Below are 25,161 nucleotides of genomic sequence, written 5' to 3'. Positions count from 1 at the left end.
AAGGTGTCCAGAGCTGAAGTGACCCCCTCCTTGAGAAATCCTCCATCTTGCTTTGCAGGATTAGGACCAATAGGGATAGGGATGTGCTCCCCTCCCCAGAGGGAGTGGGCACAAGGAGGGTGTAGTCACCCTCAGGGACAGTAGCCATTGACTACTGCCTCTTGACCCTAACACACCCAGGTTACCCTGAACCCAGCTCTTCAGATTCCTGACGACCTCAAGGAAGGACTGCTGATCGGAAAACCCCACAGAGAAGAGAAAGACACCAACTGACTTGGCCCCAGCCCTACTGGACTGTCTCCTGCTTCAAAAAACTGCGAGAAAAGAAGCAACCCGGTGTGCAAGACCAGCAACCCCTGAAAAGCCTCCAGGGGACTGTCTGCATCACCGAAGACCAAGAAACTCCTGTGGACCGGTCTAAAAAATAAAAAAGAAAACATAACAATCTTTAAAAGGACTGTCACCTCCCTTCAGAAGCGTGAGTCCCACTACTCTGCACCCGATGCCCCTGGTCCATGTCCAGAGAAAACAACTGGCCAGAAAGGATCCCCAGGCGATCCCTCTACACTCCCACGACAATGCCTGCAGAGGGAATCCCGAGGACACACCCCCCCCGACTGCGACTTCCCGGGACGAAGATATCCGTCGCATGGAGAAGCTTGGCGCCCACACCCCCCCCAGGCCCGAGAGAAACCGACCACCGGTGCAGCAACAACCAGCAGGCGGCCCTCACCCTTCCCCAGTCGGTGGCCTGCCGGAGAGGCCCTCCTGTGCCCTGCCTGCAGCGCCTAATTGAGCCCCGGGTCCCTCCATAGAGTTCTACTGAGAACCCGACGCCCTATTTGTACACTGCACCCGGCCGCCCCGTGCTGCTGAAGGTATGGTTTTAGTGCCTACTTGGGACACCTCCAGTACTCCTCCAAATCCCCCTGGTCTGCCCTCCGACAACGTGGGTACTTACCTGCAAGCAGACCGGAACCAGAGTACCCCCTGTCTCCATAGGGGCTCACGTTATTTTGGCTCCTGTTTGACCTCTGCACCTAACCAGCCTTGTGGTGCTGGGTGTTTGGGGTTATCTTGAACCCTCGCCCCCCCCCCCCCCCCCAACAGTAGGCTACCTATGCCCCAGAGATTGAACCCATAAGTTTGTTACTTACCTCAAAAACTGTACTATACAGAACTCCTCCAGGAACTGTTGAAAATTGCACTGTGTCCACTTTTAAGATAGATTTTTGCCATTTTAAAGAAAACTGTGTACATTGTTGATTCCATTCAAAGTTCTATGTACCTTTCTTTTAATGCACTTACCTGCTAAATGAATCTTGTGGTGCTAGAACTAATTTAAACAAAATAATATTTTTCAATATACAAACCTATTGGTCTGAAGTTAAGTAATTGAGTGTGTGTTTTCACTTATTGCTTGTGTATGTACAACAAATGCTTAACACTACCCTCTGAAAAGCCTAACTCCTCGACCACACTACCATAAATAGAGCATCAGTATTATCTATTATTGCCTCTGTCAAGCCTCTTGGGGAACTCCTGGACACTATGCACACTATATCTCATTTTGATTTAGTAGATACAGAGCCCGCTTCCGACATACACATACACCAATCCCTGGTGCCTGAGATCAGCCTCATAGAAATAGGCCGATCTGCCCCCACAGGGGGCAGAAATACCATGAAATAAATCTGCCCCCACCCCCCACAGGGAAGCGAACCTTGCCTAAGGGGTCGCTCCCCTTGCATAAAAAAGGCACAAAAATAAAGAATCCCTGGTGCCAAGTGGTCCCCCCTCCACCCCCCGGTCAGATCGGCCTAATACAAATAGGCCGATCTGGCCTAAAACAAGGGGAGTGACCCTCGCCTAAGGGGTCGCTCCCCACATCTAAAAAAATAAAATAAAAAAAACATAAAACAACAAAAAAATAATCCATGGTGTCTAGCGGTTTCTGCCTCCTTTGGGGGAAGATTGGCCTAATTAGAATATGGCCTTAATTAATTTGCTTCCCTGGGGAGCGGCCCTTGCCCAAAGGGCCACTCCCCTTATGCTTAAAGAAAAAAAAAAGAAAACAGAAAAAAAAAAAAACTCCTTGGTGTCTAGTGGGCATTTCTGCAGAGAGCGACATCAAATGAAAGGAAAGGTCTTTCCTTTCATGCCTCTCTCGCTCTCTTGCTTTTGCATTTCTCCTCCGACCAGCGCGGTAGGGGCAGCCTCTGATGAGGTCAGCAATTCCCCTTCCATCCCTGCCCAGGGGAGGGGTGTGCTGGCGCTTCCCCTGAGTGCCGGTAGCAGGACGTAACGGTTACGTCCTGGGCACCCGAGCAGTGCTGCCCAAGAAGTAACCTTTACGCCTGAAGGCACCCGAGGGGTTAAAACAAAACATTTAGATCCTAAATACGGAGTCAGGTCCTAAACACTTTTGCATTTTGAAGGCAGTATCTTAAAACAATGGAAGAAGGGGGTACCTTTGTGCTTCTTTAAATCAACTCCACAGCATCCCGTTTTCAGCTTGCGGTGGTTGTGCCTACTGTTTTCTGGCTTCAAAACTCAAGGACTTCCTAGCCCAATGTATTTTACCGGGCCCTATAAATTTGGCACACACTCCCATGATATACTCCGTATCAAAAATACACACTGATACCATTTTGTTTTCTTATTTTGATATTGTTCCTTGCATGTCTCACATGGAAGCTGATGCAGTGCAACAAGTCATAAACTAGATCTTTTTTGTCAATTCTATCAGGTGGTATCTCCAAATATCTTGAGTTCTTGCACTAATTTGGTGTAATGGGGGTACGAGACATACCTGCAGAAAACAGCAACATACAAAAACAAGCATCTGCAGTGCAATTGGTCTCATGTTTGCTCGAGTTAATGCTATTAGCGTTGTAAATTCCTAACTGGACTTTTCTTGCAATGTAAATTGAAAATGAAAAGTAAAACAGTTGACATGAGCAAGCAGATTCAAAGTGCTAGGGCCAGTAAGAGCACGAAAGAGACACAGAAGGAAAAAAGTTTGCTTGCAGTCAAACATATCAGTAATCATGCAATTATCCATATAACAGTGCTGTGTCCAAGGCAGTAACAAAACTACCCCAAGGAGGGACAAACGTAAAGCATTTACCAATGATAACAAAAGATTTTTGAAAACCAAGCCCAGGAACGAGTGACATTGAAATGCATGGGGTGCGTGTGGTTAAAAGCCCACAGATAGATTACAACCAGTTCCATTTGAGAGTACAATTAGAATTGCCGTTCCAAACATTTGGATGTCCAGATGAAGTTATTTTGGCTTAGTTTAGGTGAATCCCTGACCCCAGGGAGGGGCCCAGGAGAAAGAGAGGCTCGAGATGCAATGCGAGACTAAGCAAGTTTCACATCATTGCTTCTAGTTTTAGCTACATTCTACCAGAAAGGGAATATTGTGGCTTTCGTGGGCTGTGAGTTAAACAACCAGGTGTTTTTGTAAAATAAGCTTATTTTAGGAGCCAGAGGTAAATGAGGAAAGCACTGGAATAAAGCCAAAACAAATGTCAGCTATGTGGGAGGAGATGGGAGGAAAGGAATGCTACAATAAAACGCAGGCAGCTACGAGCCTGAAACCCCCACAGTGAAAGGAAAGCACCAAAGAAATAACAAAAATAGACCATCATAGCAAAAGATAAAGAAACCAAAGTGGAATAATAAGGTAGATGGTCACTGCTCTCAAACATAAAAATGAGGGAGAAAAAGGCAGCACTGACTGCTAGCAAGCTGTTTAACGGACACACTGCACCCAACAAATGAGATCACTTTAAGCCATAAGACGTAAACTAAAAGTATATACAAGGTCAAACGCTTACCCTTGACCCAAAAATGACCCCATAAATCGATGCCAGAATGTTTTCTGGGACAATTCAATTGTCTGTTGTATCAGAAATATCTTTTACAGTAGGTAAGTATCCTTTAATTACAGTCAACTGTTAAAACACCAAGGTCAGCACACGGCCTGTTTGCGAAGTGTGAGTAGCAATGGTTACATCAAAGATTGGATCGGTCAGTTCTCTGGCTACCTACCTTTTGGGGCATACACCAGGGTGTTTTCTATTTTCTCTGGCACCACCACTAGATCAATTCAGTCCCCAAGTGCTCAAGACCATAGTCTAGGACCTACTCCGGAACTGGAGTCATGTGTAAAATTCACTGTAAGTGCAGGATGGCATAATTTCAGTTTAGCAAAGATGAATTGAGTTCTTATATTTCAGCAGTCTTTTTGATGTGGGAGTAGCCACTAGTCTCAATGTTTATTAAGCCTTTATTAATTGATGCACAGTGTAAATGGTGACTGAACTTATATCCAGGGTTTGTTTCCAACAAGCGGGAGTAAACTCTGTTGCTGTATGTCACTCTAACTAGTCATTCATATGAAGAATAGGTTCTATTTTGTCAGTTTTTAGACAAGGCTCCATATTTGGCTGGATATGGACACCCCCTGCCTCCATTTAAGATGCTGCTGCTAGTACTAGTATAAGCAGTCGGCAAACTAAGAATACTATAACCTGAAAATGGGGTGACAAGTTGCAGCAAAGTTCAAAACAAAGCTGATTATTTAGGAATGTTCAGGGCATGGCACCTATTGCTAGCATGAGTACCTGGGACGATGCACGGCTATGTTACAATATATTTGGGTTACAGGAAGGTCCACTGTTTAGTATTTCCTCTCTGCCGCATACAGGTGCTGCATCAAGCGAAGAATGTAGTAGTCTGAATTATATATATATATGGAAAATGTCACTTACCCAGTGTACATCTGTTCGTGGCATTAGTCGCTGCAGATTCACATGCTGTGCACATCCCGCCATCTGGTGTTGGGCTCGGAGTGTTACAAGTTGTTTTTCTTTGAAGAAGTCTGAGTCACGAGACCGAGGGACTCCTCCCATTTCGACTCCATTGCGCATGGGCGTCGACTCCATCTTAGATTGTTTTGCCCGCAGAGGGTGAGGTAGGAGTTGTGTATGCTAGTAATAGTGCCCATGCAATGGAGTGAATGCGTATGTACATAATAAAGTTTCAAGTAATATATTTACAAATGTTTAAGATCTACTTCTAAACGGCTACAGGCTCCCGGGGAGGAGGGGGGGCGCATGTGAATCTGCAGCGACTAATGCCATGAACAGATGTACACTGGGTAAGTGACATTTTCCGTTCAATGGCATGTGTAGCTGCAGATACACATGCTGTGCATAGACTAGTAAGCAGTTATCTCCCCAAAAGCGGTGGTTCAGCCTGTAGGAGTTGAAGTAATGTTCTTAGTACAGCTTGACCTACTGTTGCTTGTTGTGCAGTTAGCACATCTACACAGTAGTGCTTGGTAAATGTATGAGGCGTAGACCATGTTGCTGCCTTACATATTTTGTTCATTGGAATATTTCCTAGAAAGGCCATGGTAGCACCTTTCTTTCTGGTTGAGTGTGCCTTTGGTGTAATAGGCAGTTCTCTTTTAGCTTTAAGATAGCAGGTTTGAATGCACTTAACTATCCATCTAGCAATGCCTTGTTTTGAAATTGGATTTCCTGTATGAGGTTTTTGAAAGGCGATAAATAGTTGTTTTGTCTTTCAAATTAGTTTTGTTCTGTCAATGTAGTACATTAGTGCTCTTTTGATGTCTAATGTATGTAGTGCTCTTTCAGCTACAGAATCTGGCTGTGGGAAGAACACTGGTAATTCTACCGTTTGATTCAAGTGGAACGGTGAGATTACTTTTGGTAAAAATTTAGGATTGGTCCGTAGAACAACTTTATTTTTGTGTATTTGAATAAATGGTTCTTGAATGGTAAATGCTTGAATTTCACTCACTCTTCTTAGAGATGTGATGGCAATTAAAAATGCAACTTTCCACGTTAAGTATTGCATTTCACAAGAGTGCATGGGCTCAAAAGGTGGACCCATGAGTCGTGTTAGGACGATGTTGAGGTTCCATGAAGGAACTGGTGGTGTTCTTGGTGGTATAATTCTCTTTAGGCCTTCCATAAACGCTTTTATGACTGGTGTCCTAAACAATGAAATTGAGTGCGTAATTTGTAGGTAAGCTGAAATTGCCGTAAGATGTATTTTAATGGAAGAGAAAGCTAGGTTAGATTTTTGCAAATGTAGTAAGTATCCTACTATCTCTTTTGCAGATGCGTCTTTTGATTATTATGGCAGTAATAAACACATCTTTTCCACTTATTTGCATAGCAGTGTCTAGTGGTAGGTTTTCTAGCTTGTTTTATGACCTCCATACATTCCTGTGTGAGGTCTAAGTGCCTGAATTCTAGGATTTCAGGAGCCAAATTGCTAGATTCAACGATGCTGGATTTGGATGTCTGATCTGTTGTTTTGTGTTGTGTTAACAGACCTGGCCTGTTTGGCAGTTTGACATGAGGTACTACTGAAAGGTCTAGTAGTGTTGTGTACCAAGGTTGCCTTGCCCATGTTGGTGCTATTAGTATGAGTTTGAGTTTGTTTTGACTCAACTTGTTTACTAGATATGGAAGAAGTGGGAGAGGGGGAAAAGCGTACGCAAATATCCCTGACCAGTTCATCCATAGTGCATTGCCCTGAGACTGATGTTGTGGGTACCTGGATGCGAAGTTTTGGCATTTTGAGTTTTCTTTTGTTGCAAATAGACCTATTTGTGGCGTTCCCCACATTCTGAAGTAAGTGTTTAGTATTTGGGGGTGAATTTCCCATTCGTGGATCTGTTGGTGATCCCGAGAGAGATTGTCTGCTAACTGATTCTGAATCCCTGGAATAAATTGTGCTATTAGGCGAATGTGGTTGTGAATCGCCCAATGCCATATTTTTTGTGTTAGGAGACACAACTGTGTTGAGTGTGTTCCTCCCTGTTTGTTTAGGTAATACATTGTTGTCATGTTGTCTGTTTTGACACGAGTGTATTTGTGGGTTATTATGGGTTGAAATGCTTTCAGCGCTAGAAACAGCTAACAGTTCTAAGTGGTTTATATGAAACTGTCTTTGCTGAATGTTCCATTGTCCTTGGATGCTGTGCTGATTGAGGTGTGCTCCCCACCCTGTCATGGATGCATCTGTTATTACGTATTGTGGCACTGGGTCTTGAAAAGGCCGCCCCTTGGTTTAAATTTATACTGTTCCACCATTGAAGCGAGATGTATGTTTGGCGGTCTATCAACACCAGATCTAGAAGTTGACCCTGTGCCTGAGACCACTGTGATGCTAGGCACTGTTGTAAGGGCCGCATGTGCAACCTTACGTTTGGGACAATGGCTATGCATGATGACATCATGCCTAGGAGTTTCATTACTAATTTGACCTGTATCTTTTGGTTTGGATACATGGCTTGTATTACATTGTGGAATGTTTGGACTCTTTGTGGACTTGGAGTGGCAATTCCTTTTACTGTGTTGATTGTTGCTCCTAGGTATTGCTGTGTTTGACACGGCAGAAGGTGTGACTTTGAGTAATTGATTGAGAAACCTAGTTTGTGTAGGGTTTCTATGACATAATTTGTGTGTTGTGAACACTGTATTTGCTTGTTGGTTTTGATTAACCAATCGTCTAGGTACGGGAACACATGTATTTGCTGCCTTCTGATATGTGCAGCTACTACTGCTAGACATTTTGTAAAAACTCTTGGCGCAGTCGTTATTCCGAATGGCAACACTTTGAATTGGTAATGTATCCCTTGGAATACAAACCTTAGATACTGTCTGTGTGAAGGATGTATTGGTATATGGAAATATGCATCCTTTAGATCCAGTGTGGTCATGTAGTCTTGTTGTTTGAGCAGTGGGATTACTTCTTGTAATGTAACCATGTGAAAGTGGTCTGATTTGATGTATGTATTTAATATTCTGAGATCTAGTATAGGTCTTAGAGTTTTGTCCTTTTTGGGTATCAGAAAGTACAGTGAGTAAACTCCTGTGTTTAGTTCTTGTTTTGGTACTAATTCTATTGCTTCTTTTTGGAGCAATGCTTGAACTTCTAATCCTAGAAGATTTATATGTTGTTTTGACATACTGTGTGTTTTCGGTGGGACTGTTGGAGGGAATTTGCGAAATTCTATGCAATAACCATGCTGGATAATTTCTAGTACCCAAGTATCTGTTGTTATCTCCTCCCAATGTTTGTAAAATTGGCTTAGTCTCCCCCCCCACAGGTGTTATGTGATGGGGATGTGTGACTTGTAAGTCACTGCTTATTTTGAGGACTTTTGGGGCTTTGGAATTTTCCTCTATTTTTTTTGGAATTGTCCCCCTCTATATTGCCCCCGAAAACTTCCCCGCTGATATTGGCTTTGGTAAGTGGGCCTTGTTTGAGATGTTGTGGTTTCTGTAGGTTGTCCTCGAAACCCTCCCCTAAAAGGTGTTTTGCGAAATGTGCCTCTGCTCTGCGGGGAGTAGAGTGCGCCCATGGCTTTTGCCGTATCGGTGTCTTTCTTGAGTTTATCAATAGCAGTGTCGACTTCCGGCCCAAACAACTGCTGTTCATTAAATGGCATATTTAGCACGGCTTGTTGAATTTCCGGCTTGAAACCTGACGTGCGCAGCCATGCGTGCCTTCTTATTGTTATTGCAGTATTTACTGTCCTTGCAGCCGTATCTGCTGCATCCATTGAAGACCGTATCTGATTATTAGAGATACTTTGTCCTTCTTCCACCACTTGTTGTGCTCTTTTTTGGAACTCCTTGGGTAAGTGTTCTATCAAATGTTGCATCTCATCCCAGTGAGCTCTATCATATCTTGCCAAAAGTGCTTGTGAATTGGCAATGCGCCATTGGTTTGCTGCTTGTGCTGCAACCCTTTTGCCCGCAGCATCAAATTTGCGACTCTCTTTGTCTGGAGGTGGTGCGTCCCCCGAGGTATGAGAGTTTGCTCTCTTACGAGCTGCCCCGACAACTACTGAGTCCGGTGTTAACTGGGTTGTAACATAAACAGGATCTGTTGGCGGTGGCTTGTACTTTTTCTCCACCCTTGGAGTTATGGCTCGGCCTTTAACAGGATCCTGAAAGATTTGTTTTTAATGTTTTAGCATTCCTGGGAGCATAGGTAGTCTTTGGTATTGGCTATGAGTGGAGGATAGCGTGTTAAACAAAAAGTCATCCTCAATTGGTTCGGAATGCAAGGTGACGTTATGGAAAGCAGCTGCCCTTGCGATCACCTGTGTGTAAGATGTACTGTCCTCAGGAGGGGACGGCCTGGCAGGGTACGAGTCTGGGCTGTTGTCCGATACTGGAGCATCGTAAAGGTCCCATGCATTGGGATCATCTTGACTCATGGAAGTATGAGCCGGGGAGTGCATCAGTGGTGGAGTTGCTACTGGTGATGTGTGCACTGATGGTGGTGGACACGGTGGTGGAGTTGTTTTCTTTGCCACCTTTGCCTGTGGCTCCTTGTCCTTTTTTTGAAAGGCAAGTTTTCTTTTTATTTTAATTGGGGGAAGAGTGGTTATCTTCCCTGTGTCTTGATGAATGTGGAGCCTTCTTTGAGTATAGTCTGGCTCTACAGCTTGAAGTTCCTCTCCAAATCTATGTTTTTGCATTTGGGAGGACAATCCTTGTTCCTCTGTATAGGAACCTGTTTTCGGCTCCGAGGCTGGATGTTTCAGAACCGAAATATTTTCAGATGTCTTTTTAGGCTCCGAAGAAACCTTTGTAATTTTCGGTGTGGAGGTTTCTCGGTGCCGAATTTGTTAGGTGCCGCTGTCGCGGTGCCGAAATTTCTCTGAGCCGATGTCTCGGGTCCGAGATTGCTGTGTGGCGGTATCTCGACCGGAGTCGGATGACTTCGACACCAGCGTGCCCTTTTTCGGTGCCTTGGCTCGGTCACCTATTTTTTGGGTTAAGCCATGGCCTGTTGGCGGTGGCGTCCCCTGGGCTTTTGTTGCCTTCTCATGAGTCTTATGTTTCGACGTCTTACTCACAGTTTTCGGCATTTCTTCGGCCTCGAGCTCTTCAGAGTCCGACTCGTGGATAGAGAAAGCTTCCTCTTCCTTTTCGAAAACCTCTTGTCCTGTCGGCGTCGACGCCATCTGCAGTCTTCTGGCTCTTCGGTCTCTTAACGTCTTTCTGGACCGAAACGCTCGACAGGCCTCACAAGTATCATCCTTGTGCTCTGGGGACAAGCACAAGTTACAGACCAGATGCTGATCCGTATACGGATACTTGTTATGGCATTTTGGACAGAAGCGGAATGGGGTCCGTTCCATCAGCCTTGAAGTCGCACGTGGCCGGGCCGACCAGGCCCCGACGGGGGATCGAAAAAACCCCGAAGGGCCACCGGAGCTCTTCAAAATTCGGTGTCGATCTGTTGTAGCTAACCCGATACCGAACGCAAACAATACCAACGTTTTTTCCGAGATTCTAACTAACTTTCTGACCCGAAACACGGAGCGAAAAGGAACACGTCCGAACCCGATGGCGGGAAAAAAAACAATCTAAGATGGAGTCGAAATGGGAGGAGTCCCTCGGTCTCGTGACTCGAAAAGACTTCTTCGAAGAAAAACAACTTGTAACACTCCGAGCCCAACACCAGATGGCGGGATGTGCACAGCATGCGTTTCTGCAGCTACACATGCCATCGAATATATATATATATATATATATATATATATATATATAAATAAGAGAGAGACATCATAAAATAACACTTATTGCACGCAATCTACACTGGTTGACTTCTCCATTATCTGATGCAACACTTCAGTCCCCGGTCAAAGTATTCTACATATCCTTGTCAGGTCAGCCTTATGCACACTCCTCTATGTTGGGAGACCGCACCCCCTCACTCATCAAGAATCTGAGAACTAGAACTCTTAGCCATCAGAGCACACATCTCCAAAATATCTGGTTTTCCTGTATGCAGTGAAAAATGTCAAATACATAGTCGGATTCTTTCCTCCATAATACTTATTTCTTCCACATATTACGGTTTGCAGTATTCTGTACCTTTTCCAAATGAATATGCCCCAAAAAATTGAGATAAGAACATTCCAGAGAAGTAAGAAGACAAGATGTAATGGACATCACCAGGGGCAATTCTGTAAACAATAACAGTCATCACTTAGGAAACTGATGGGCCATATGAAAGCATTGCTGCTAAAACCACAAGCTGTTCCCATGGCCACACTATGGTCCATCAGGAACCCACACGTGAAAGAATGAATGGACACTCACTAGGAACATAAAAAGGCAACCCTGCAAAGGCCACAGGAGGGTAAGACTGTTACAACCAGTTGGAACCAGATAGGAGCAATGCATTCAATTAAAACCAATGAAGGAGGGGGGCAGTTGTGTGGGAAAAACCCCTGGTTCACCCAAACTGATTTACATAAACCAAAAGTGGAGGGTTTCTCCCAAAATAAGCAGTCACTAGACCCTGCTCTTTCATGCTCAACTGGCACACTACGTGCTCTTATAGAACCCTCATGCACATGCTAATTACGTGGCATGCTTCATCATTGGGTCCCCACTGGGTGAGGTACTCACCACCAGGTGGGCTCAACCTCAGTGAAGGAGCACTTTGATATGCTCTATGTTGTTAGTGGGATTTGTGGACAAAAAGTGATAAGATTATCTCCAGGGAACCATAAACAAATTATTTTATTAGGAGGGCCCCATGATTTGGTTAAAACATAAAATGGCACAAAGAGGCATTTACTGAGGCAGTGTGTCTATTCTATGTCGCCATGTTTCATCTGCTTCGAAAGATGTGCAGATTTCATGAGGACCTCATAGAACCTTGTAATCAAAGCCTATACTGAAGAGGAGTTATGCATCCGCAACCATTCCATGCAAGATCAAGAGATGGATACCTAACCAACTGTTCTATACAGTGTGAATTGATACTGGAGCTTACCCTCTTCAAAAATTGAGGCAATGGAAATTATCCAGGTCTCACAGAAACAAATGTGAGGGCTTGTGGGAATCAAATGTCACACATGCACCAATGCTTGGCAGGGACTTCCCAACCTGGCTCTGTGAACCACATTAATGGAATGATAAAGCATGCAACATGATTAGCATGTGGGTGAGGGTTCTGTAAGAACACATGTGGTGTGCCAGGTGAGCACTAAGGAGCAGGGCATAGTGACTGCTTGTTTTGGGAGACACCCTCCGGTTTTGGTCTATGCAAAGCATTAAACACCCAGACAGCAAGCAAATGGGAACCACTGGAGACACAAAACAGCTATATATAATTGTACACCATGCTAGCCATAACACAGAATGTCCACAGGGGACCCCTAAGGCCACTGTAGGCCAATCCACAGGGGTAATCCTACAAAAAAAATATTCAAGCCACAACAGACTAAGGACAAGTTACTTACCTATAAATCCTAGTTCTCTTCCAGGGGTATCCTAAAGTCATAAACACTGAATATTCCCACCCACGTGCAGGGACCCCGGAGCATATACAAACACATGTATATCTATGAAATACATAAAGGCACGGTGCCAGTTTTTTGGTTCTGCTGTGTTAACCTGCATGCAGCCTATTGGCTGATAATGCTCCTTTATTTTCAATGTCGTTTTTCTCTTTTAAAATTGATTGCTTTTACTTTCTATGCCTTCTACTTGGACTACATTAAGTTTTTACCTTTAATTGAAGATTTTAATTTATGTTTAAAAAAAAACCTCCAAAAAATAAAGCATTTGTAGCCTGTTTCTCAACATAGCCTGCATTGCTGTTTACACATGTATATATTATATTTGTATTGAAATTCTCTACTATAATATTATTTTTCATATATATTTCATACATATACATGTGTGTTTGTATATGCTACGGGGTCCCCTGCACGTGGACGGAAATATTCAGTGTTAATGACTATTGATGAGGATCCCCTGGAAGAGAACCCCAAGAATTGGTGCAACATAATGGGACACACAGTAACCAAAGTACCCATTCTTAATGAAACCCCCCTCTACTAATCCTAAAGTAACAACACCGTTACTGAATGCCGATTTATGGTAAACATGGGGTCAGTATTAGGGCTGTTGCGAAGTACAGCAATATTTTGGAAAGCACAATCCCAAGGAAAACCTGAAGGGCGCATCAGTGTGATACCCACAGGATCATATCAATAGTGTTGTAAACCAAAGAAAGCCATCAGATTGCTCCGAAATCGCTTAGAAAACATGCAGCTCCACCATGGCCAATAGCAAGCTGATTTTGTAAACAAAAGAAACGGATGGTATGTTATATGGAACCATGGGGTTAGAACAAGCAAAAAAACGAATATTAAAGAAAAAACCTGCAAGCATGTTTCTGGCCTGCTCAAACAGTTATAATATATGCATGCCCACATAACCTATCTGCAGGGTTTGGTTTCTATTGTTGGCATTCAGAATCACAAACATCTGATTAAATGAGCATATAAGCCCTTTGAATGAGGAGGGCAGAACTTTAAGATTACTTATGCAAATATATCACTACGTGGACAAGAGCCCTTGCTGAAATGAGCACTTGATCAGAGTGCCTGAACTGGAGTCAAACATCTGTGAATCAATGGGGAACTCCACAAACCGATAAGGGCCATTGAAGAAGTTCTATGTAACTCAGACAATATCTAGAGGGCTTAAGGAAAATGCAGAATCTAATCACAGGGAATATGAAACCTTGCAGCTAATAAAGACAGGCTCTTCTGCTACAACACTGTACTTGTGAAACATTGGCCCAGCTTAAAGTTAAGTCTTCCAATTAAAGGCTGCTGCTCAGTATTTACTGACTGGTTGTTTCCAAATTACACAAGTCTTAATATTTTGCTTTATGGGAACTATTGCCACTCTGGTCTAGGCTCATTTCACTACTTTGATTGGTATACATCTGTCAAAAAGGGCCCTCTTCATTAGCGTAGTTTGGAAGAAAAACATTCATGGTCCTCAGTACTCGAAATGACACCTTTGTTGATGATGACACTTTTATGAGATCTTATTTGACGATGAAAACAGTCAACAGCTTCTAGCAACTCTAATACAAGGTAGGCATAACAATAACCTGTTGAAGGCTTCCTGAGAAAATTCATTTAATGATAAAAGGTGACCATCAGTGCACACAAACCTAAATTGCAGAGGAAACATATTTGCAGAGTGATGACATCACATAAGCCTCTCTGTAACCATTCTGAAACTTTTCCAATACATCTACAATAATGTAGTTTGAATCTCTCTTGTTTTGAATATTAGCCTAAATTTGCAATTCAATCACAATAATCCTCCTGGACAGCATTTAGATATTGTGTCAGTAGTGGGCTAGCCAAAGTAATATTCGGTCAACCATATGAACAGTGCATCAATGAAGGGAGTCAGTATCACTTGGCACATGAGTTACACTTAAGGAAATAAAGCTGGGTATCTAATGTGTATTCTTACAGAACACTGGTGTTCCTCAATGCATTTTTCAGTAAAATCCCACACTCAGAAATGATGAAATAGAAAACATGGCACCTTACAGAAGGCTCTGCCCTTGGTTATCTCAAAATAAATCTGAAACTCTCCTCTTCATACCTTACTTGGGCACTGCAGAGTTAAGTAAATTGAATACAATAAGTGTATTTTCCTGCAGTATCAGCAAAAAGAAGCAGATGATACTCCAAACACTGGCTTTTATAAGGGTTCCCTGCCAGCAGTAGTGATTTGCGATGGTGGCACCTACGGCTCAATTTGCATTCAATAGGTTAGCTCTGCAAAAGCCTGCGCAAAGCAGTGTAAACTTAACTATGGAAACCCTAGTCCAGTTTGATCTCACTGGCTCTTGTAGGTTCTCTTGAAGCAATGATTCTTATCACTGGTATGAAGGGGAATGAAGGAGACTGGATAGTGTAAGGGGTAGGATGCAACCCGGACCTGCTGGGCTAACAAAGGGAAGAAAAGAGAGGGCTTGTTCTTCTGTCACAGAAGACACATCTACAATAGTAGAGTTTTATGTCCCATTTTAGGGATAGGAGTCAGTTTTGCTAGGTCCAGCTTTGGCACTGTATGGATTGATCCAGCCCTCGGCACAGAGACCGTGGATCTTCTGATGTCTTTTGTAGTTGTCCCAGTGGCCGGTGGTGTAACGGCAGTCCGAGCAGCAGAAGGGCTTCTCTCCTGTGTGCCTCAACATATGACGTTTTAGGTTCATGCTTTGATTACAGGTATAGTTGCACAGCTTGCACTGGAACGGTTTGTCACCTGAGTGTATCCGCCCATGCCTCTTCAAGTTTGCAAGGTTACCGCAGGCGTAGTCGCACAGGTCACATTTGTATGGTTTCTCACCTGTATGAATCCGTTGGTGCCTCTTTAAGTTGTCAAAGTGGGCAGAAGCGTAGTCACAAAGCACACACTTGTAAGGTTTCTCACCACTGTGTGTCTTCATATGCCGCGCCAAGTGATTGGGGTAGTGAGTGACGAAAGAGCACAGACTGCAATTGAATTCACTGTCTCCTTTTTGGGGGCTTCTAGTTCCATCTGTGGAAAGCACTGCTAAGCTGCAATGCCCACAGATCTGGTCAGTCATGCCTTCATCATGGGCAAAGCCATCATCCAGCACAAGCCCACATAGTCTGCAGGTGAATGGGAAAAGGAGCTCTGGTAGGGTGTCCACCTCCTCGGCACAGCGTCGTGAGTTCAGCAGGTCAGCGGGGTCCACCTCGCTGTGCAGGTGAGTACAACTGGGGATAAATGCATCACAGCCATTCACGTGAAGGGTGAAGTCAGTCATGAGAGCATCTGGAAAACATACAAAAATGTGAATTAGTGATTGAGTTGGTAAGGAACCGTAACCAGGCTTCTCTAGGTCCATCAACCACTAATCTTGGCTGATCTGATCTGCAGTGTACAGCACTCCACTGCCTTTTAGAAGGATTGCTGTACAGGGTCAAAGGAAATGTTACACTGATTGGATGGAAAGCTGGGTTTTTAAGAGTTAAAGTGCATTGTTACTACATCATGATGAAGTATTCTTTACAGAGTTGTGCCTTCAGCTATTTCCTTAATTGGAGCAGGATAGGAGTGGTGCTGATTGATACAGGGATGTTGATGCAGATACAAGGTGCAAAAGAAAAAATAATAATAATCATAAAAAATAATAATAATAAATTAAAAATGGAGTAGGCCTGTTTTTTTTCTTCTTGTTTGCACTTCATCTCAAGTCTGATAATGCCACAGGAGGTGGTGAGCTTATCAGCCTGGAAGATGGGGTGCCGATCATGATGACTTTCCAGACAACTGGCTGTAGGCTGTAAAGAGGAAAAAGGAATAGTTTCTTGCCTGTAACTCCTGTTCCCTCGAAGGGGATTTCCATGTATAGTCATAAGCACTCAATAGTCCCACCCACGTGCGGGGACCCCGGGAGCAGCTCTTCAATATATCTTCTTAAGTGGAGATTTTCGCCTTTCGTTTTGAAAGCCTGTAAACACACCTAAGAAAATGAGTTAACGCAGCCTATATAGCCAGGCTACACTGTCCCAATTCTTCATAATGAAATCAAAAAAGGGCCAATACATTACAAATGAGTATAATTTAAGATGTTTTGGAACAGTATAAATCTCCTTCACAAACACCTTTTCTATGATAGAGATGAGGGCGAGCAGGGCAGAATGGCCTCTTAGGATGCTATGATATGTCTAAAATGGAGGCTGTGCCTTTAGGAACCTAGGGACCACCAGTATCCCATCATGCCCAGCTGGTGGCAGTTGCTTCCGTTCTTTCTGAAGGTCATATAAAAAGACTGCAAGGATACCTCTGTCCCTTCCACCAGGGAGGAGTGAGGGTTGCTTAAGACTTAACATGGAAATTCCCCTACAAGAGAAGAGGAATTACAGGTAAGAAACTAACTTCTCTCGCAGGGGATTTCCATGTACGGTCATGAGCACTGAACAGAGTAGCAAGCCCATCCCCACATAGCGCGGTGGATAAGGCAGAGGATCACTTGGACAGTTCAAGCAAACAGATTTCTGAGGGAAGACAGCCCTACTTGAGCATCTACTCTAGCATCAGTCTAGGAAATCATGTTTGATGAAAATATGTACTGATTTCCAGGTAGCTGCTTTGCAAATTTCTGGAATTGGGAAATTGTGAGGTAAAGAGGCAGTAGCCGCTCCCCTCCTAGTAGAGTGTGCTTTAAGTTACCTGGTAGTGATTTATGAGCTTTTTGGTAGCACAACAAAATCTATGAAACTATCCATCTGGAGATGGATTGTTTGGAGGTGGCTAATCCAGTGCGGACCGGACCACAGTTAATAAACAATTGGTCCGTTCGTCAGATGGCCTTGTCTTATCGAGATAAAACTTCAGAATCCTCCTAACATCCAGATTTATATTGTATGTCATCTCTCTCGGAGACCATGCGCCTTGGTCCTGGAGGTGATCCACATGGGCTCCCCATCCGAGGACTGATGCATCTGTCACAATGGTTTGAGAATGGACCGGTTGGTGGAATGGCATTCCTTGGAGGAGATTGCTTATAGAACACCACCACTTGAGGGATCATGTAAGGAGAGAGTGATCCTGTCCTCCCACTTGCCTGCCAGCTGATCCCACTGGTCCTCTAGACAATCCTGCAGAGGTTGCATGTGGAGGCGAGCGCTGGGAGTGAAGAAGCTAGAGGAGGCCATCAACCGATGAAGAAGCTCGCAAGTCCAGCTGAAATGCAGTTGGGCTTCGTGAGAAGTGGATTCATTTATGAGCCAGTTGTCTAGGTAGACACAGCTTCTGCGTTTTCTTAGATGGACCGCCACCACAGCCACGCACTTGGAGAATGTTCTGGGTGCTGCCTTGAGGCCAAATGGTAGTACTATGTACTGGTAATGGTAGTGCCCCACAAGAAATCTGAAATTTCCAATGCTTCCAGGTGACGGGAATGTGGAAGTAGGCATTGGGAAGGTGGATGGAGCAAAGCCAATCTTCTTGATGAAGTTAGGGGTATATCTGTTGTGAAGCCAACATCTCCTTCCGAATCCATCTGTTGGCGACTTAGATCAAGCATGGGTCTGAATTTATGCATGTCTTTCTTTGGTACAAGGAAAAACCTGGAATTAATGCCCTTCCCATGGTGATGTTGGGAGCAGGCTCCACCGCCTTCTTCTGTAACAAGATGTTGACTTTCGGCCCGAGTAAGTCTAGATGGGAAGTGAACGGCTTTGGTGGAATGGACGGTGGAGGAGTAGTAAACCTGAGACAGTATCCATTATGCACAATAGTCAATACCCAGGCGATTGCCACTCCTACAGATAATACATAATGCTTTCCCTACCGAGTGGGTAACAGAAGAGGGAGAAGGGAGGACTCAAGGTTTTGTGGCTGATGTTTGTTTACCACCTTGGGTGGATTGTTGTCAGAGCGACCTCTTCTCTGCTTGCACTGTGGTTGGCAGGGTCTCTGGTGTTGTTGAGATCTACTTGGAAGCCACTGAGGGGTTTAAACTCTTGAGTAAAACAGACGTTGGTAGGGTCAGAACGATTTGCTGTTCTTTGGGCTTCTCCAGACCCCCAGCTTTTAATGTGTGGATCTCAGTTTTCATTTTTGCCATCTCGTCGTCAGCATGGCTGGCAAATAGTGTGGAACCTGAGAATAGCAAATTTTGGATGCAGTGTTGCGCTTCCAATTTTAAAGATGTTAACCCGCGCCAAGCATACCTCCCCAAGGTGACTCTGTGACAGTACCCATGTGCGGCAAGGAGGTAAGAATCTGCAGCTGCACTTATAATCTGATTAAAGACCATTTCTCCTTTGTCGACGATCTCTAAGGAGTCTTCCCCTTTGTCCTTAGACAGGTGGTCAGCAAACTGTTGGACTGAATCCCAAAGTACTAGGTCATACCTTCCCAAGAGGGCCATAGCACTGCTTGCCTTCATTGATGTAGCAGCTGTACTGCAGACTTTGTGAGTCCAACTTTTTACTCTCATTATCTGGAGGTGAAGAGGATGAGGGAGAGGTGGAATGAACTTTTTAGCAGCCAAAATACTGACACAGTCAGGTAGAGGATCACTGCAAAGAAATAATGGGTCTTGATACTGAGGTCGGTATTTCTTTTGAAGCCTGGATGGAGCAGGCTTAGCCACTGCTGCCGTTAGGAACAAATCCATGGCCAGTAGGAGGAGACCCAAGACCAGTGGAAGCAACTGTCTAGAAACTGTACACTGATGACCAATGTGGACGGTGTGGGTACTGACTGACTTCGGCATATTGAGTTTTGCAGCCCCTCGAAATAGCACCTCTTGAAAGGTAGCAATGTCATCAACCAGAGAGACATAAGTAGGTGGTGAGTTTGATAAAGTTGGTGAATAGTCTCTTGTAGAAGAGGAATGAAAATGTCACTTACCCAGTGTACATCTGTTCGTGGCATCAGTCGCAGTAGATTCGCATGTTCTGCAATAGCTCGCCATCTGGTGTTGGGCCGGAGTGTTACAAGTTGTTTTTCTTCGAAGAAGTCTTTCGAGTCACGGGACCGAGTGACTCCTCCTTTTGTCTCCATTGCGCATGGGCGTCGACTCCATCTTCGATTGTTTTTCCCCGCAGAGGGTGAGGTAGGAGTTGAATTGTAGTAATAGTGCCCATGCAATGGAGTGACTAAGTATGCACCTATTTAAGGTTGAGATGATACATATATAAATAATTGAAGGTAACTTCCAAACTGCTACAGGCTCCCGGGGAGGCGGGTGGGCACATGCGAATCTACTGCGACTGATGCCACGAACAGATGTACACTGGGTAAGTGACATTTTCAGTTCGATGGCATCTGTCGCTGTAGATACGCATGTTCTGCAATAGACTAGTAAGCAGTTATTTCCCCAAAAGCGGTGGATCAGCCTGTAGGAGTGGAAGTAGTCTGAAATAATGTCCTTAATACAGCTTGACCTACTGTGGCTTGTTGTGCGGATAACACGTCTACACAGTAGTGCTTGGTGAATGTGTGAGGCGTAGACCATGTGGCTGCCTTACATATTTCTTGCATTGGGATGTTTCCTAGAAAGGCCATGGTAGCACCTTTCTTTCTGGTTGAGTGTGCCCTTGGTGTAATGGGCAGCTGTCGTTTAGCTTTAAGGTAGCAGATTTGGATGCATTTAACTATCCATCTGGCTATACCTTGTTTTGAAATTGGGTTTCCTGCGTGAGGTTTTTGAAATGCAATAAAGAGTTGTTTAGTCTTTCTGATGTTTTTTGTTCTGTCAATGTAATACATTAATGCTCTTTTGACATCTAATGTATGTAGTGCCCTTTCAGCTACGGTATCTGGCTGTGGAAAGAACACTGGAAGTTCCACTGTTTGATTTAGATGGAACGGTGAAATAACCTTTGGCAAAAATTTAGGATTGGTCCTTAGGACGACTTTATTTTTGTGTAGTTGTATAAAAGGTTCCTGTATAGTAAACGCCTGAATCTCGCTTACTCTTCTCAGGGAAGTAATGGCGATGAGAAATGCCACCTTCCAGGTTAGGAACTGTATGTCGCAGGAGTGCATGGGTTCAAAAGGTGGACCCATAAGTCTAGTTAGGACAACATTTAGGTTCCATGAAGGAACAGGTGGTGTTCTTGGTGGTATAATTCTCCTAAGGCCCTCCATGAATGCTTTAATGACTGGTATTTTATATAGGGAAGTTGAATAGGTAGTTTGCAGGTATGCAGATATTGCTGCAAGGTGTATTTTAATGGAAGAGAAAGCCAGGTTAGATTTTTGTAAGTGAAGCAAGTAACCCACTACATGTTCTGGAGTTGTGTGTAATGGTTGTATTTGATTAATATGGCAGTAGCAAACAAACCTCTTCCATTTACTTGCATAGCAGTGCCTGGTGGATGGCCTTCTTGCTTGTTTTATGACTTCCATACATTCTTGGGTAAGTTGTAAGTGCCCGAATTCTAGGATTTCAGGAGCCAGATTGCTAGATTCAGCGATGCTGGATCTGGGTGTCTGATCTTTTGGTTGTGCTGTGTCAACAGATCTGGCCTGTTGGGCAATTTGATGCAGGGTACCACTGATAGGTCTAGCAGCGTTGTGTACCAGGGTTGCCTTGCCCAAGTTGGTGCTATCAATATGAGTTTGAGTTTGCTTTGACTGAGTTTGTTTACCAGGTAAGGAAGGAGAGGGAGAGGAGGAAAAGCGTAAGCAAATATCCCTGACCAGTTCATCCATAGGGCATTGCCTTGGGATTGTTTGTGTGGGTACCTGGATGCGAAGTTTTGGCATTTTGCGTTCTCCCTTGTCGCAAACAAGTCTATCTGAGGTGTTCCCCAGAGTTTGAAATAAGTGTTCAGAATTTGGGGGTGAATTTCCCATTCGTGGACCTGTTGGTGATCTCGAGAGAGATTGTCTGCGAGTTGATTTTGTATCCCTGGTATAAACTGTGCAATTAGGCGAATTTGGTTGTGAATTGCCCAATGCCAAATTTTTTGTGCTAGCAGGCTTAACTGCGTGGAGTGCGTCCCTCCCTGCTTGTTTAGATAATACATTGTTGTCATGTTGTCTGTTTTGACGAGAATGTATTTGTGAACTATTATTGGTTGGAAAGCTTTTAGTGCTTGAAAAACTGCTAGCAGTTCTAGGTGATTGATATGCAGTTTTGTTTGATGTACGTTCCATTGTCCTTGTATGCTGTGTTGATTGAGGTGTGCTCCCCACCCTGTCATGGAAGCATCTGTTGTTATTACGTATTGTGGCACTGGGTCTTGGAAAGGCCGCCCCTTGTTTAAATTTATGTTGTTCCACCATAGAAGCGAGAGGTAAGTTTGGCGGTCTATTAACACCAGATCTAGAAGGTGACCCTGTGCTTGAGACCACTGTGATGCTAGGCATTGTTGTAAGGGCCTCATGTGCAGTCTTGCGTTTGGGACAATGGCTATGCATGATGACATCATGCCTAGGAGTTGTAATACCATCTTTGCCTGTATCTTTTGTGTTGGATACATGCGTTGTATGATGGTGTTGAAATTTTGAATTCTTTGTGGACTTGGAGTGGCTACTCCCTTTGATGTGTCTATTATGGCTCCCAGGTATTGTTGTACCTTGCGTGGCAGAATTTTGGATTTTGTGAAATTGACGGTGAACCCGAGTTTGAAGAGGGTTTTTATGATCTGATTTGTGTGATTTGAGCACTGTATGAACGAATGGGCCTTGATTAGCCAGTCGTCCAAATATGGGAACACATGTATTTGCTGCCTTCTTATGTGTGCAGCGACTACCGCTAGACATTTGGTAAAGACTCTTGGTGCGGTTGTTAATCCGAAAGGCAGTACCTTGAATTGGTAATGTATTCCTTTGAATACGAACCTTAGGTATTTCCTGTGAGATGGGTGTATTGGTATATGGAAATAAGCATCCTTGAGGTCTAAAGTTGCCATGTAGTCGTGTAGTTTTAGCAATGGCAATACTTCTTGTAGTGTGACCATGTGGAAGTGGTCTGATTTGATGAAAGTGTTCACTACTCTGAGGTCTAGGATTGGTCTCAGCGTTTTGTCCTTCTTTGGTATCAGAAAGTACAGTGAGTAAACTCCTGTGTTTATTTGTGTGTTTGGCACTAATTCGATTGCATTCTTTTGCAATAGTGCCTGCACTTCTATCTCCAGGAGATTGGAATGGTGTGTTGTTAAATGTTGTGCTTTTGGTGGTATGTTTGGAGGGAATTGTAGAAATTCTATGCAATAACCATGTTGGATAATTGCTAGAACCCAAGTGTCTGTAGTGATTTCCTCCCATGCTTTGTAATAATGACCTATTCTTCCCCCCACTGGTGTTGTGTGGAGGGGGTGAGTGACATGTGAGTCATTGTTTAGTAGTAGGGGTTTTGGGGCTTTGAAATCTCCCTCTATTTCTAGGGAATTGCCCTCCTCTATATTGTCCCCGAAAACCTCCTCTATACTGTCCCTGGTAAGTGGACGGTGTTGCTTGTGAGGTGCTGGCTTGTGTGCTTTGACCCCGAAACCCCCCTCGAAAGGGCGTTTTACGGAATGTGCTGTAATTCCCTCTGCTCTGCGGGGAGTAGAGTGCGCCCATGGCTTTGGCAGTGTCCGTATCTTTTTTGAGTTTCTCAATCGCTGTGTCCACTTCTGGACCGAACAGTTCTTTTTCATTAAAAGGCATATTGAGAACTGCTTGTTGAATCTCTGGTTTAAATCCAGACGTTCGGAGCCATGCATGCCGTCTGATAGTTACAGATGTATTAATTGTCCGTGCAGCTGTATCTGCAGCGTCCATGGAGGAACGTATCTGGTTGTTGGAGATGGTCTGTCCCTCCTCAACCACTTGTTTCGCCCTATTTTGGAAGTCCTTGGGCAGATGTTCAATGAGATGTTGCATCTCGTCCCAGTGGGCTCTGTCATAGCGCGCAAGTAGTGCCTGGGAGTTCGCGATGCGCCACTGGTTTGCAGCTTGTGCTGCAACTCTTTTACCAGCTGCATCGAACTTGCGGCTTTCTTTATCTGGGGGTGGTGCATCTCCAGATGTGTGAGAGTTGGCCCTTTTCCTAGCTGCTCCTACAACAACAGAGTCTGGTGGCAGCTGTGTAGTGATGAAAACCGGGTCCGTAGGAGGCGGCTTATACTTCTTTTCCACCCGTGGTGTGATTGCCCTACTTTTGACCGGCTCCTTAAATATGTCTTTTGCGTGCCGGAGCATACCAGGGAGCATAGGCAGGCTTTGGTAGGAGCTGTGGGTGGAGGAGAGTGTGTTGAACAAGAAATCATCCTCGACCTGTTCTGAGTGGAGGCTTACGTTATGAAATTGTGCTGCTCTAGCCACCACCTGAGAGTACGCGGTGCTGTCTTCTGGTGGAGATGGCTTTGTAGGGTAGGCCTCCGGGCTGTTATCTGACACTGGGGCGTCGTATAGGTCCCATGCGTCCTGATCTTGGTCACCCTGGCTCATGGTGGTGTGAGCTGGGGAGTGAGATGGAGTTTGTGCTGGTGAAACGTTAATCACGGGCGGAGGAGAGGGTGGTGGTGTAATTCTTTTAACCACTTTTGGTTGTGGTGCTTGTTCCGTCTGGAACTCCAACCTTCTCTTTCTCCTAATGGGGGGAAGGGTGCTTATTTTTCCTGTCCCCTGCTGAATGAAGATACGCTTTTGCGTATGGTCCACATCAGTTGCTTGTAGCTCTTCCTCAAACCTATGCTTTTGCATTTGGGAGGTTAGCGAGTGCTCTTCTGTATAAGAGCCTGAAGCTGGGTCGCTTGCAGTTTGTTTCGGCGTCGAAACTTTGTCTGCGTGTTTTTTCGGCTCCGAGGTGACTTTTTTCCTTTTCGGGGCCGAAACCTCTCGGCGTCGATCTGTTTCGGTGCCGCTGTCTCGGCGTCGAGCCGTGTCCACACCGGTATCTCGGTGTCGAGGCTTGTCTCCAGCACTTTCTCGGTCCCGAGAAGGCTGCGTGCCGGTGTCTCGACCGGAGTCGGACGATCTCGGCACTGTTTTGGCCTTTTTCGGTGCCGACGGTCGGTCACCGAATTTATGGGTCGAGCCATGGCCTGGTGGCAGTGGCGTCCCCTGGGCCTTGTAAATGTTTCTCTGTGTGTTTTTCGACGTCTTACTCACGGTTTGTGTATCGTCGAATCCTTCGGAGTCTGAGTCTTGGATCGAGAAGGTACCTTCCTCCTCCTGTTCCTCGAACTCCCGTCGGGCTGTCGGTGCGGACGCCATTTGAAGTCTTCTGGCTCGACGGTCTCGGAGTGTTTTTCGGGACCGGAACGCACGACAGGCCTCGCAGGTGTCTTCGCTGTGCTCAGGTGACAGGCACAGGTTGCAGACCAAGTGTTGGTCTGTGTAGGGGTATTTATTGTGGCATTTGGGGCAGAAACGGAACGGGGTCCGTTCCATCGGCGTTCCTCAGCACGCGGTCGGGCCGACCAGGCCCCGACGGAGGATCGAAAAACTACCCCGAAGGGCACCGGAGCTCTTCGATCTTCGATGCGGTGTTGAATCTAAGTACGCCGATCCCGAACGCAACAATACCGACGAAAATCTTCCGAAATTAACTATTTTTTCCGTTCCGAAACTCGGAGCGACAGGAACACGTCCGAACCCGATGGCGGAAAAAAAACAATCGAAGATGGAGTCGACGCCCATGCGCAATGGAGACAAAAGGAGGAGTCACTCGGTCCCGTGACTCGAAAGACTTCTTCGAAGAAAAACAACTTGTAACACTCCGGCCCAACACCAGATGGCGAGCTATTGCAGAACATGCGTATCTACA

The 25,161-nt window shown here is 44.8% G+C and overlaps 1 protein-coding gene across 3 annotated transcripts in view; it reads right to left on the bottom strand.

Moving 5' to 3' along the window:
- Positions 1-14,002: 14,002 nt before the first annotated feature.
- ZNF513 (zinc finger protein 513) overlaps positions 14,003-25,161 on the bottom strand; it is a 98,931-nt gene continuing 87,772 nt past the window's right edge. For all 3 annotated transcript variants that reach the window (XM_069233579.1, XM_069233577.1, XM_069233578.1), the window contains one exon: positions 14,003-15,713. In XM_069233579.1, the coding sequence (XP_069089680.1) occupies positions 14,938-15,713 (776 nt within the window). In that variant the 3' untranslated portion in view covers positions 14,003-14,937. The remainder of the gene's footprint in view (positions 15,714-25,161) is intronic.

The sequence above is a fragment of the Pleurodeles waltl genome, chromosome 5 (genome assembly GCF_031143425.1).
Source record: "Pleurodeles waltl isolate 20211129_DDA chromosome 5, aPleWal1.hap1.20221129, whole genome shotgun sequence".
Classification (NCBI taxonomy): Eukaryota; Metazoa; Chordata; class Amphibia; order Caudata; family Salamandridae; genus Pleurodeles; species Pleurodeles waltl.
Note: the sequence above shows the minus strand (reverse complement) of the source record. Positions and strands in the feature narration are given on the sequence as shown.